Source organism: Cavia porcellus, unplaced genomic scaffold (assembly GCF_034190915.1).
Source record: "Cavia porcellus strain 051 isolate PalLab524CR breed Dunkin Hartley unplaced genomic scaffold, mCavPor4.1 scaffold_19, whole genome shotgun sequence".
Lineage (NCBI taxonomy): Eukaryota > Metazoa > Chordata > Mammalia > Rodentia > Caviidae > Cavia > Cavia porcellus.
This window is the reverse complement of record NW_026947502.1, coordinates 3,232,412-3,245,897: the sequence shown is the minus strand read 5'-3', so window position 1 is coordinate 3,245,897 and position 13,486 is coordinate 3,232,412. Positions and strand designations below refer to the sequence as shown.

Sequence of the window (13,486 nt, the reverse complement as noted above, 5' to 3'; positions counted from 1 at the left end):
TTGGGGGTTTGACCTGGAGGACCTGGGAGAGCCCTCGAGTTCTGACAATCCTAATAGTCACTCAACAAATGCTAGTGAGACTGGCGCCAGGTTTCCAATTGTCACTCTAAAAGTCCTCAGTCTCCTGAATGTGGAGGCACCAATCCGAGCCAGGGTCTCACCTGGGCATCTTCCCTGGCCTGGTCCCGGTCTTCTCCTCCCTCCTCACGGTTTCCCTGCAACAGAACCAGTGGGAAAAGTCAGTCCCCAAATGCCTGCCAGTCCCGTCCCTGCTCCTCAGCCACCGCAGACCCCTTCCCTGTCTGAACCCCTTTCCCGGTCTGGAACACAGTGACAGGAACCCTGCCTTCCAGGGCTGACACACCAAGCCCTTGGGGCTGTGAGTGAGGGTCTCAAGCTTGGGCATTGGAACTCAGAGGCCTGGGCAGGGACAGCACAGAGAGGGCCACACAGGTGGCTCTGTCCTGTGAGCCGGGGGCTCCAGGAACTGGCTGAGGCCCAGCTGTCAGGGAGGAGACATCAGCCAGCTCTGAGAAGTGAGCACTGGGGAGGGCAGTGCAGCTTGGGGAGACGGGCTGCGAGCCTCAACCTCACTTACCGTGGCCAGGGAAATGAGGATCCTCTTGAAGTGGCCGGATGTGTCTGAGCTCAGTGCATCCTCTAGGGACTTGTGGTAGTCTGGAACAGAGAAAGGGCGGAGTTCGGGCAGCCAGTGGCTGAGCAGCATTTCAGGAGGGGTAGAGACCAAAGGAGTCTGTGGGTGGCCCTTGGCGGCATGGAGCTGCCCTCATGTCAGACAATGATCTGGCCCCTGCTCTGCGCCCCGTCCCGTGCCGGCACCTGGCCCCGCGCCTTGCCTGGCTGCGGTCAGCCAGGAGCCCTGACTCCCCTCCCCCACCTCCCCTCCTGCACTCCAGCTGCACAGCTCTGCCCAGGCCACTGTGGCTCTGAAATCCCACCCCTTTAAAGCTGCTTATCAGAGGAAAACTGGTTTTGACAGGTAGTCAAGGGTCTTCAGAATGCAACTTCAAAGCCACTGTTTCAAAATTTCGAGACGGTGATGACCCAGAATGCAGGGCAGCAGAGGGCGCTTCTGAGTTGGTGGCCCTGCAGAGCTCCCTTCCCTCCTCCACCAGGCTCTTTACCACCAGGACCTTGTCAGCCCCTGGGACACTGGTCTTTCCCCTGGCCCAGGCCAGGCACACCCAAGGGCCTAGTAAAGGCTTGTGGACTGGGAGAGAGGAGCCAGGCTGGAGCTCAGGCTGCAAGTGGGGCCTCCTCCCGCCACCAGGCAGCGCCAATCCCCGCCCCCACGCACCCTCCTTGTAGGCCTCGTTGATGGCGTGGATTTCAGCATTGGTCCGAGTGGCCAGGATTTCAATGAGGGCCTTTTCATCCGTGCCAGCTCCCTAGAACATCCAGACAGAGATGACCTGTGTCCCACCAGCACTGCCAGAGACCTGCCCTGCCCTGCCCTGCCCCGCCAGGGCTCACACCCTACCTCCATGGCCTTCTTCAGCTGCTTGGCATCATAATGGGCTGGTGGCATCATGAGCCCCAGAATCAGCCGGGCCAGGTCTCCAGAGACCTCAGACTTCAGGTCAGCCATTAAGTCCTGCACAGTGGACAGAACCAGAGCCATGGTGGTTGGCACACGTGACCCCAGAGGAGGTGGAAACACAGCGGAGGACGGGGCTGCCTGTGGGTGATGGCAGCCTGCTGCCTCTGCCTCTGCCGGACTCAAGATTTAGATGAATCGAGAGGATTCAGGAAAGCCACCAAGAGGCCAAGGGACATCGTGTCCATTGGGAGGAAACTCGTCAGCCCAAGGCACATGGCACCCGGGTGTGAGGTCACAGGCAGCCTTGGGGCCTTGAAGGCTGCTCTCTGTGTGTTGGGGCTGCAAATCCCCCAAACCCCCTGCAGAAACAGCCATCACCTCTGACGCTGGCCTCGCACGGAGCCTCTGCCCCCCGCCCAGCCACCTCACCCAAGAATCAGTGATCACAAGCAACTGGGAGAGCAGGGGGCACACGAGGTGGCTGGAACCCTGTGCTGGGGACCCCTAAGATCATGCGAATGTGCACAGCTGGCAGCGACAGCCAAGCTTCTCGAGCAGGCCTGGGGTGCGGGGCTGGGGCTGGGGCAGGGCGCTCACCCGGCCAAAGTGGGACTTGAAGGTCTGCCGGATCTGCTGGCGCTGGGCGTTGCTGCGATGCGTGATGATATCGATGATCGTGTTTTCATCGGTTCCTGGTCACCAAAGCCACTCGCCTCAGAGGGAGGCCTGTGACCCCGCTCCTCCCAGTGCCCCGTGGACGGTCCCCACCAGTCTCTGTCAGGTGGAAGCCTGGCTCAGCGGCCACACATTCCTGAGCCCCTGTGGCTGGCACCCTGGCCTCTGGCCCGAGCCCCTGATCACCCTAGACTCTTCCCTGCTTCCTCCTGCCGTGTTGCTGCCGGAGGAAAAGGACTGCCCGGGGAGACAGCCTGGCTTACATTAACGCGTCACCTCAGCGCTGGCACTGACTCTGTCTTTCAAAGCATTTTCACTTCTACCATCTTCGAGACCTGGAAATGCTTGGAAAGTGTTCTCATTCCCGAGAGACAAACAGGAATGAAGCCCAGGGTGCAAGGGACCTGCCCTAAAGCCCCTGGGAGTCACCGCTGGGCAGATTCGAGGAGACCAGGCAGTGGAAGCTGGACCCTAGCCATCCTGTCCCTGCTGGGCTCTGAGCACAGCCCTGGGTGCTTTCAACCAGTGGCAGACGGGCCTTCATGAAGGAGCTGGCCAGCAGGGGACACTCCTGCCCAAGACCGTGCGTGCTCTTGGGTCACAGAGCCAGTGGGCCTTTGCCTTGCACGTGAGGAAACCAAGACTTGCTAGAAGCCACACACTGAGTCAGCAGCAAAGCCAGGGCACAGATCCAGGTTTTGTGACCCACAACTACCTTCCATACCAGGCTACTGTGCCCAGCGGGCTGCGGGACACCTTGGTCTCCTTCCTAAGCCCCCTCCTTCCGCTATGTACGCTGTCAGGAGATGTCCGGGGAGCAGGACGACATGAGGCAGTGGACCCTGAGTGGAGGCCGTGACCCATCCCCTTACCCAGCCCACTGCCAGACCCCTGGTCCCAGCTGCCCCTGAGGCCCCCTTACCGAGACCCTTCATGGCTTTGCGCAGGGCTTTGGCATCTGCATCCGGGTTGAAGTCATTGGCTGGGCGCACGGTTCCCTTCATCTGTGAGAAGCAGAAAGAACATGGGTGGCCATTCCGAGACCCCAGGGGCCAGCGCCAGAGGGGAGCATGCTGGGGAGGGGGACTTTCCCCCCTCACCCCAAGCCAAGCAGCTTGGGGACAGAGGCAGGGGCCAGGGCACAGCAGACAGACCCTGCACAGTACAGAGAGAGAGAGAGACAGACCGACCCAGAGCAGAGCTAGTGCTGGTCAAAGGGAAAGTGGCTGGGCTGCTGCTGCGGGACGGATTCTGCCCCAGCTCCTGGGTCCCAGGTCTTCCAGAACCCTGGCCGGCCCAGGCTTGCTGCCCGCTGGGGCCGCTGGCTTGGAGAAGGCAGCAGAATTGCTCAGGGACGCCAGAACAGCCTTCCCAGCTTCGGGCCCTCTGCTTTTCCAAGTCTGTGTATGGCCTAGGCTGCTTTTAATATTTAACATTTCTGGAAAATTCTATTCTTTTCTGTTTTACTTAAACATGTCTGTTTTATAAGACTTTTAAAATTTTTTTATTTTATTTATTTTTGGTCCTGGGCATCTAATTTGGACCTTGCACATGCTAAGCACATGCCCCGCCGCTCCAGGCACGCACTTTGACGTTTACACACTCCTGGAGGACACATGGGTGTCTACTTGTCTTTGATGTGTCTATTGTGCCTACAACCGGTGCCTGACACACAGTGGACATTCAGAATACAAACAAAACCCTGTTAAACAAATTCATGATGAAAACAGTCTTGTGCTACCATCCCGAACTGCACACCAGCACTGCCACCATGGAATAAAAATGAAAGTATCACCCAGTTTAACGAGATGCCACTGCATGAAGCCAGTGGCTCGGCAGAGGCAGGAGGGCCACTGTGGACAGGGCTCCCTCACTCTGGGAAATTGGGGGTTCTTAGCACTGGCTGGTGCCTCCATTGCCAAAGGAGGTGCTTTTCACACACAATTTAAGACCATCTCCAAAGTGTGCGTACGTGTATGCACATACATGGTATGGGCACTGAACCGGCAGCTCTCCACTGACCTGCACCCCAGCTCCTTCTATTTACTTGTCTTATTTTGAGGTAAGGTCTTACTAATTTGCCTGGGCTGCTTGAGAACTTGTGATCCTTCTGACCCAGCCTTAGGATGAGCTGGGATCGCAGGTCTATGTCACTGTGTATGATTTGCAATGACAATTTTGCCTGGTAAGTTTGTGTGTGTATGTGGTACAGAGGAATGAGTCTGGTGCCTTTGCACTGAGCTATATCCCCAGCCTCTTTTATGTATTTAAAATATTTTGTATCAGGGTGTCAATCACTGGGCTCAAACTTGAAACCCTCCTGCCTCAGCCTCCTGGAGTGCTGGGATTACAGGCATACACTGCTAAGCCAAGTTTTCCCTGCAGTTTGGGGAACTCTGCTTGGGCATCAGTGCTCCAGTCCCTAGGTCCCCAAGGTTGCATGCCTAACCCCTCCTTTAAAGCTGAAGGAAGCCCATCGGTAACAGGACTCCCAGGTCCCAAACGTGCTTCTGCATGACTTGTGCTCTGCGGACCCTGGGCCTGGGGTGCTCAGCAGCACAACTCTAGCTCCTGCTGTGGGCCTGGGGATGTCTGTTCTTGGCACCCAGGCCCAGGAGGCTGCCTGCAGAGCCAGCCAGTCTGTGAGTGTTAGTAGCGAGCAGCAAACGCACCCCAGAGTGTTAGGAGTTAACTGGGGAGCCAGGTGCCCCTCTGGTGCCTCCCCGCCAGGTCTCAGCTCTCAGCTCTGGAGGAGCAGAGGAAGCTGTGGACGCGAGTCGCTGGCTCGGGGTGGCCACCAGGGGGCAGCCGGGTGCCAACCCGAGGAGCAGCAGGAAGGGGCCAGCGTGAGAGTGGAAGCTGGGGGTGAGGAGGTCAAGCAGGAGGTGGGGAGGGTCTGACCTCAACTCGGGCCACTGCACTAAGCTCCCACATCTGATAGGCCACCTGCGCTGCCTCCGGGAAGAACTGGCCAGCGGCACTGGAACGGAGGGGTTAAGGAGGGACAGGAGGGAGGGAGGGAGGGCACGTCACGGGCGGGCAATGCGCACACATGCACACATACACACACGCACACACAGCCAGCCACCTTCCTACGGTATGCCTGACCCAGCGTCCAGCGCCCTCCCTGGTCTCTGAGAGTCCTCCCCACTCCCCAAGCTGGCCCTCTCCTCTCCATCTGCAGCCCACCCTCCTCCATCCCCCTTCCAGCGGGACTCCTGTCTGCATGGCCCCCTCCATGTGGTTGAGAGGCAGGACTCGGCCACACCTGCCCCGCAGCTCCGGCGAGGATAACTCTGAGGCTGAACAGCTGCAGAGGCTCTCGGACCCTGCTCAGATCCACAGGACATCAGTGTACCCGTGTGTCCCCTCTGTCCAAGCCGTGGCCCAATTTAACGTCCCAGGCAGAGGCCCTGCCCACCTCTCTGCCCATTTCTCTCTGCAGAGCTCCACAAGGGCAGCCTCGCCCGTACCAGTGAGCTGGACGGGCCTTCCTGTCTCCAGGCCTTGATCTGAGGGCTTTCTCCACCCAGGTGCCCGCCCTGAGTCCTCTGTCCACCTGGCCCCTGCTGTCTCCTGAGAGCCTGGGCAGCTCAGCCCAGGCGTCCCCATGCTGGCACCTGCTCCCTGTCCCCATGGTGGGGCTGCCCCCGGCTGGCCCCCAAGTCCACTCACATAGACAGCTTGTATAAGGGGAGACCACACTCACGCTCAGACACGCAGACCCACAGTCCTGCAGGGGTCAGCCACCCCCACTGCCCCCATGTGGCGCCCTGGCCCCGAGGGAGTCCAACCCGTCAGACCCACCAGTCCACCAGGGCCAGGAGCGCAGGCCGCTCCCCCTGGCCACGATACTTACTCATCGTCACCCCCACACAGCCGGAGCAGAGCCTTCTTGTACTCGCCAGAGGTGTCATTCTGTGGACAGAGGGAGAGGTGACTCCAGCCGGCCCTGGCTCTTCTCCAGCAGGGAGGGGAGGGTCTGCTGGGCCCCAGCTGCAGACTGCAGCCGGACCCCTGCTTCTGGAGGTGCCCGGGACCGCCCGGCAGCCTCTCTGGTCACCAGGTGGGAGCTCCGGGTGCCACTTAACCGCCAGCTCTCTATGGGAGGGCAGGGAAGGGCGGGAAGCTCTGGTTTGCAGCATTTGTCATCGCTGAGTGTCAGCGCCGCCAAAGGAGGACAGCTCGAGCTGCACCGGGGAACCAGGGCACCATGAAGGAGACCCGGGGAGTGTCTGCCCTCACATACGCATTCGACGGCCCATGTAGGTGGTGTACTCTATCTCTCTGTGAGGAGGTTGTGGCGAAGAGGCTGGGTTCTCTCTGCTCCTCCTAGTCCCTCCCATGGAATGGGACGCCCCTGACTCGCTGACCCCCCGCTCAGAAGCACATTTTGGCCCCAAAGTCGGATCTCTGTCAGCCTCATAAAGCCTGATCCTGCACCTGCCTCTGGACAAAGCCCCCGCACTGGACAGCCGGAGGAGCCACTGCTCACGCATGCGTGGGTGTCCTTCTTCTGCAGGACCCTCACTCCCTTTGTGAGCGTTCTTACCCTCACATCAGGTTAAATACCGGTCAGCCCGTCGTTGTCAGCGCCAGGCAAGTGCTCTCCCAGCTGCCGCCCTGTCGCCTCGTCAGCCTCACCTCTCCCAAGCTCCCCCGACACCTGACTGTCCTTGCTGATACCACCAGGCCAGGACTCCTGGAGTTCCCAAGAGACTCCCAGCTTTCTGGACGCTGGCCGCTCTCCCTGAAGTGGCACCCCAGCCCATCTCTGCAGAAAGCCCTTTGCTGCCCTCCCTGCCGCCCTCAGGACCACTGACCTTGATCATGCTGTAGAGGGACTTCTCGTACTTGGTCCGGAAGATCTCCCGGATGTCCAGCATGTCCAGCTCGCTCCGGGTGACCATGATGCGGATCAGGGTGTTGTCCCTTGTTCCCAGGCCCTAGGAGACCAGCAGCACTGAGCAGAGCTTTGGGAATGGAACCTGGAAGGCTCACGGCCTCCGGCTTAGGGAGAAACACGATTTTCATAATAAAGAATTAAATGCAGGAAGGCGGAAGGCAGGCACTTCTGTTCCCTCTGAAGCTCCTGCGCACTCCTCATGGGGAGCCAATCGCTCTCACCCTGAGTCCTCCTGACTCTACCCCAGCTGGGTGACCCCCTGATGTGCTCAGAGGTGCGTGCTTTGCAAACCTGGCACCACGCATGGGTCGTTCCGTGCTGCCTGGTGTGCGTGGGCTCTGCCCAGCTTTCTCAGTCAGCACCGTTAGCAGTGCTCTGAGGGGCTGAGCATTGCTCTGAAGGGCGAGCTGCTTAGTTTTGCTCTGTACACTGGCAGAGACACAAACTGCCCCATCTCGCCCCTGTGAGATGGCCTGGCAGGCACAGGGAGGCCCGAGCTCTGGGTCGTGGGCCTCCAGCAGCAAGCAGGTGTTCACTGGCTCTGTTGTGCCAGGGAAATAGCACCAGTGCCTCTGTGTGGCACAGGCGTAAAAACCTGGGCAGCACTGTGCTTGGAAACACAGCCCAGATGGCACTGCCAGCTCGTGAGTCCTAGCAGACGGTGCCCGGGGTTTCCCAGGCTGCCTTGTCTATGTGCACTCTGGCCGGTTTCCTGTGCTTTTTATTTTTACTTTTTGGTACCAAGAAGCGAACTCAAGACCTTGTGCTTGCCAGGCCAGCGCTTATGTCGCTGAGCTACAGCTCCAGCCCAGTTCCTGTGTTTTTAAAGTGTTGGTGCCAACCTGTCTGGCTGGCTGGCGATGGTGCCAGCTGTCAATGTCTCCTCTGACAGGGGCAGGACATTGGACCAGGCAGCGCCCACGTGTGGGAGGTCACCTGGGACACAGCGCCACCCCGAGTCAGCCCTGTGGCCCAGCCCCGAAGGGCCACCTTTAGACAGTGGACATCAAGGACTCGATGAGGAGTCTGACCGTCCAGCAGGGGGCACCGTCCCCTCCCTCCGGGTTGCTCATGCTGACCCCACCACACACCTTCATGGCCTTGAAGAGCCGCTCTGCAAAGTACTCAGGGGTGCTCCGGACGCACTTCACTGGGGAGAGAGGGGAGGTGTGACGCCGCTGCCCGGGATGGATGTGCAGGCACGGCCTGAGGCCTGCTGGGTCCTGGTTTCCAGGAGCCAGTGGTTCAAATGCCAGAAGAACCCCAGCTTCCTGACAGTGTTCAACCCCTTAAAACTCAGATCTGCTTGCTTTACAACAGACTCGGGGATAAAGAGACCAGGAGCCTGTCAGGACCTGGTGGCCCACCTCGGAGGCAGGTCATTCTCCAGGCTCTCAGGTGGGCGAGGACTTTCAGAGACTGGGGCCGGGTCAGGGTCAGTGTCCAGGTTGGACTAGGAAAGGTTATTCTTTGGATTCAGCTACACCAGAAAAGTAGTGGCAATGAATCACTCTGGATCTTGTCGGCAGAGGAGTGCAGAGGCTGAATTCTTCAAACAGCCGGCGGGGAAGAACTCCGGGCAGGGAGCCGAGGCCTGGGCTGTGGCTCTCCCCGAAAAACACCCACTCGCCCCCATGCGGCACCTGGGAATGTCGGTCTTGCAAAGCACTTGAATCAAGTGGTCCATTTAGCAGATGAGGAAACTGAGGCCCTGTGACGCTAAGTTGACTTGCCCCATAGTCAACTGCAAGTTGGGAGAATTCTTGGGTTTGAATCTGGATTCCACACCCAAATGGCCTCGTCAGGGACTGATCCGTCCCTTGAATTTGAAGGTACCTCAGTTCAATTTCGTCTCTTGTGAAGGGGACAGCAGGCCCCACTCCTAGGGTGTGCGTGTACACGTGTGCATGTGTGTGTGCATGTGTGCATGTGTACCAGCACTGGGGATGGAACCCAGGGCCTTGTGCGTGCTGGGCAAGTGCTCTACCTCTGAGCTGTTTCCAGAGCCCTTCTGATTTATGTTTTGGACAGAGTCCTGCTCAGTCACCCAGGCTAGTCTTAAACTTGCAACGCTCCTGCCTCAGCCTCCGCAGTAGCTGGGATGACAGGTGTGTGGCACCATGCCTGGCTTCCTGCATCCACCTGGCCCATCAGATGCCCCGCTCAGGCCTTTGTCCCTCCTCATTCCCACCCCAGTTCGGTGGCCTTCTCCCCGACCATGCTGGAAAGGAACGGGAAGAACCTGGAGCCCGTGACTTAGCTTCCTCCCCTTCCCTGGAAGGTGCAGCCGCCTGGTCTTCTCCTCCCCGAGCCCTTTGCACGCGGTTCTCAGGGTCTCAGATCCCCGCAGGCCCCGACGCACCCACAGCTAGCATCAGCTTCTCGAAGTCCCCGGACAGCTCCCCCCGGATGCTGGCCTCGATCGGCTTTCCTGTGGTCTTCAGATACTCATCGAACACTGAGTCACAGAGAGAGAGGGGACATCAGATGGCGCCCCACAGCAGCGGGGGATACGGGGACTTCACAAGCGCAGGGTGAGGGGCCAGGACCCCACCGCCCGCAGGAAATAAGGCCTGGAGCTCGGGTGGCCAGGCTGCGGGCGCTGGGGAGGACTTTGCACCAAATCCTCTGCCTGAGTCAGGCCTGGCGCTCAGGGGCAGGACAGACGGACGGAGCGTCGTGAACGACTCCGGGCTAACAGAAGCACTGCCCAATAAAACTGAAGCAGCTGTCACAAGGAGCGGTTCCGCAGAAAGGGGAGCTGCAGGGGAGGTGGGCGCATCCCCGAGCGAGCCGGCTCCAGTTCTCACCCAAGCGGAGGTGCTGCTTGCTGCGATTTCCCAAGATGTAAATGAACTGGGCCTCGTCGGTTCCCCATTTCAGTTCCCCTGCCTCGTAGAGATCCTAAGGGGGAAGAAGTGGGACACGCTCAAAAGAGATTTCCTCGGGGGCCTGCTGGCCGAGCCTCAACGGCTGCTGCCCAGTCCCCTCACAGGGCAGTAGCTGGAAGCCTCCGGGCCTTTGCACATACCTCTCTCTTTCCCTTCCTCTCCTCTCCTCTCCTCTCCTCTCCTCTCCTCTCCTCACTTCTCCCTTCTCCTCCTCGTCTTTTTCTTTCTGAGACAGGGTCTCACTATGCAGTTTGAGCTGGCTTTAAACTCACTTTGTTTTTGTTTTTGTTTTTTTTTTTGTCTTTTTCATTTTTATCGGTACCAGGGATCGAACTCACGACTGCCTGCTTGCAAGGCAGGCACTTATGCCACTGAGCTAAATCCCCAGCCCCTAAACTCACTTTGTAGCCCAGGCTGGCCTTGAACTCTCAGCGATCCTTCTGCCTCAGCCTCCTGAGTGCTGGGATTACAGGCATGAGCCACCACACCCAGCTCCCTTCCTCCCTTTCTGGGGAAGCCCCGACTTGACCTTTGCGTCCCGATGGAGACCTTTTCCTGTCCCCTCTCCTGGAAGTCCTAATGGCTTCCTGCCTCTGCCCTGCTCTCCTCTCCTGGGCAGAGCAGTGGTCCCTTCCTGCGTCTGCCTCCCAGCCCCGCGCGAGGCCAGGGTGCACCTCAGTAATGTCGTTATCGGCTGCCACAGTGTTTTGGCCACACAAGGGGTGCTCAAGGCCCCCGGCCCGCGGGGTACACGCAGCAAAGGTGTGCGTGCTACCAAACATGCCCAAAAGTCTCTCCCCCGGTGCTCCACAGGGCACCCTGCCCACAGCGGGCGTTTTCTTTCTAAGACTGGGACCAATCGGAATGAACACATGAACAGTTCAAGCTCCAAAGCTCATGACGCCAGTGTTACATGTCCTGTACTTCTGAAAGAATTTCAGTCTTTCCTCTCAGGAAGCTCTGCATAAACCGGCTGTGGCCCAGCATTCCGGCATCTGATACCCACGATGTGGCCACCAGCCCTTCCCGCCCGAGCTCCCCTCCCCGAGGCCGCCCCTCGGGGCCGTTTACCTGCACGTCCTGCTGCACCAAGTCCTCGCTCACCACGTCGTCCTCCTCCCTGGTCCCCTGAACAGAGACAAGGGTCAGTGTTGCAGCCCCCAGAGCAGGTGGGAGGCCTGGGCACCCGCAGTGCAGGCAGGGAGGCTGCCGAGACCCAGAAGCACCCAGAGGCGTGCAGGAAAGGTGAGTGGGTTGGGAGGAACCTACAGACCACAGGGTGGATTTCACGGGGACTCGAAGGAGGCTCCCTGACCTTTCCCTTCACCCTCAGGGCTGTGATCCAACATGGCAGTGCTGGGAATAACCAGGTCCTTCAGGGGCCCGGCCCCAGGGAAGCAGGCGGAGCCTCTACCTCTGCAGACCAGACCCTGGACTCCAGAGCTGGCCAAAGGCCCATGACACCTCCCAGCAATGACACCACGGGGCAAGTGGCCGCACCTGGGCTTGCACTGTCAGGTCCCACACCTGACCCAGAAGTTAATCCTAAGGGTCTGGGGCCTGGGGCCCAAGATCTGAGCTCAGAAGCCTCGACGGTGGCGGAGCTTCTCAGTGATTGTACTCCTCCACCCAAGCCCTGTGCCCACGTGTGCAGGAGGCTGAGTCAGGAAGCTGCTCGGAGGGAACAGGCACAGGTGTGCAGCCAGGCCTGCCTTCCAGCCTCCTCCTCCTACACTGCACAGCCGCCTGAAGACACCGCTGGGCAAACCAGGAAGACGGGGCAGAACCCTGAGCTCCCCGGCTCTATGTCAGAGGAGCCAGAGAAATCACCTCAGCGCTGGGGCATGAAACGGACAGCTGGGGAGGGACAGGTGGTGAGGAAGGCATGGCACAGAGGAAGGACTGGTAGTGACGGGCTGGCCAGGCTGCCTGCCCTACAGTAGGGAGCAGGGGACCCAGCCCTGGGAGCTTGGGGCTGAGGGCCAGGCGTGGACCAACCTGGAGCAGGACCACAAGCATCTTCTGGAAGTGGCCAGAGGTGTCACCAATGATGTCAGACTCCAGGTCTCGCTCGTAGGCTACAGGAAGAAACACAGCTCTAACCTCAACTCCCAAGGCCTCGGGGACCCAGGACAAAGGCTCTGTGCAGCCTTCAAAGTGATCAGACAGTTGTCACAGGTCCCGAAATCTAAGGCCCCACGTGCACAGCTGCTGGTACTAGGATGTGAATCTTCCCCTGTCCCCTATCATCCCCCTGCTGCCTTGGACTCCAGATAAAGCAGCTGCTCTCTCTCAGCCTTCAAGGCCTTGTGTGAGCCTGCCCTGTCCTCTACCTCTCTAGCCTTGTCGTTGCTACCAGGCTCATTTCTACCACAGAGCCTTTGCACTTGCCCTTCTCTGCTGGCAGTATCTTCTGTCCACTTTTTATCCAACTGGCTCTTCATTTCCTCCTAAGATAGGCTTTCCCTGACCATCTGTCTGAAGGTCCTCCCTCATCAAAGTTTTACCCCTTTCCTTCACCACTGAACCCCCATGGTGTGTACTCATCGTGTTAATCTAATGATTAGTGTATTGCCTTGTTCTCTCATTGGTTCTAAGGGCAGGGGCTGCATTAGCACCGCCCACTACCATAGCCCAGCAACCTCGTGCCCCGCCCATCAGAGCAGCGCTCATTGGACAGCCGGATGGGCGGAGGATGAATCAGGCGGGGCACTCCTGGCCCCACCCCCCACCGCTAGCAGGCCCCTCCCCCTCTCACCGTCTTTGTAGGCCGCCACCAGCTGGTGGATCTGCTGGTTGGTCCGGGAGGCCAGGATCTCAATGAGGCACTTTTCATCGGTACCGATGCCCTGCAGCAGAGAAGGGGTGTGTGTGAGGCGGGGCGCCCGGGGATGGGAGGCCCTCGGCTCTCTCTGCTCTTCTGGCACCTTCTGGTGCTGCTGCCAGGAAGCCCGGGGCCCTGGGTTTTAGTCCCACTCTGCGGCTTCTTATCAAGAAACTGGATCTTGGGCAGCCCATTCAGGCCCTCCTGCCTCTCGGGGCTGTTCCTAGGCCCTATTCCTTTTCCCCCAGTAAATTTTCCTACCTTTAACCAAAAAGGAAAGCAACTTGGTCTAGCTTTTTGTTTTTGCACGCTGAGAAGAGGGCAAGTCTAGTGGAGCCGCCCTCCGGCTCTGGTTCCCGGGTTCCTGGTGCCTCTGCACAAACCTGGAGGCGTGACCTAGGAACGGGCCTCTCCCAGCACGGCCAGGGATGCAGCAGCAGGGGAGGTCACAGGCTTCATTTAGGGAGACCGGAGGGTCTCATGCAAGTGGGGGATCCCAGACGTCAACCAGGGAAGAGGCCAAGCCGGCCCTTTGTATACAAGCTCTAAAAGTTTGAGGGGGGCGAGGAGATGACCTTACTGGACCTCGATTTTCTTGCATGCTTGTGTCAGGTTCTGCCAGACTCTAA

General features: G+C 59.2%; 1 protein-coding gene across 4 annotated transcripts in view; it reads right to left on the bottom strand.

The window, feature by feature from the left end:
* Positions 1-13,486, bottom strand: part of Anxa6 (annexin A6) — a 45,309-nt gene that overhangs the window by 12,649 nt on the left and 19,174 nt on the right. For all 4 annotated transcript variants that reach the window (XR_010041027.1, XM_063230552.1, XM_063230551.1 and 1 more), the window contains 15 exons: positions 12,792-12,882; positions 12,032-12,111; positions 11,105-11,161; positions 9,953-10,046; positions 9,505-9,600; positions 8,234-8,292; positions 7,060-7,182; positions 6,096-6,154; positions 5,138-5,216; positions 3,159-3,240; positions 2,159-2,253; positions 1,502-1,615; positions 1,319-1,409; positions 599-678; positions 162-215 (listed from right to left, as the gene is read on the bottom strand). Coding sequence is in view for 3 of the 4 variants with exons in the window: in XM_063230552.1 (XP_063086622.1) it covers positions 162-215; positions 599-678; positions 1,319-1,409; positions 1,502-1,615; positions 2,159-2,253; positions 3,159-3,240; positions 5,138-5,216; positions 6,096-6,154; positions 7,060-7,182; positions 8,234-8,292; positions 9,505-9,600; positions 9,953-10,046; positions 11,105-11,161; positions 12,032-12,111; positions 12,792-12,882 (1,254 nt within the window). In the remaining variant the exon portion in view is untranslated. The remainder of the gene's footprint in view (positions 1-161; positions 216-598; positions 679-1,318; positions 1,410-1,501; positions 1,616-2,158; positions 2,254-3,158; positions 3,241-5,137; positions 5,217-6,095; positions 6,155-7,059; positions 7,183-8,233; positions 8,293-9,504; positions 9,601-9,952; positions 10,047-11,104; positions 11,162-12,031; positions 12,112-12,791; positions 12,883-13,486) is intronic.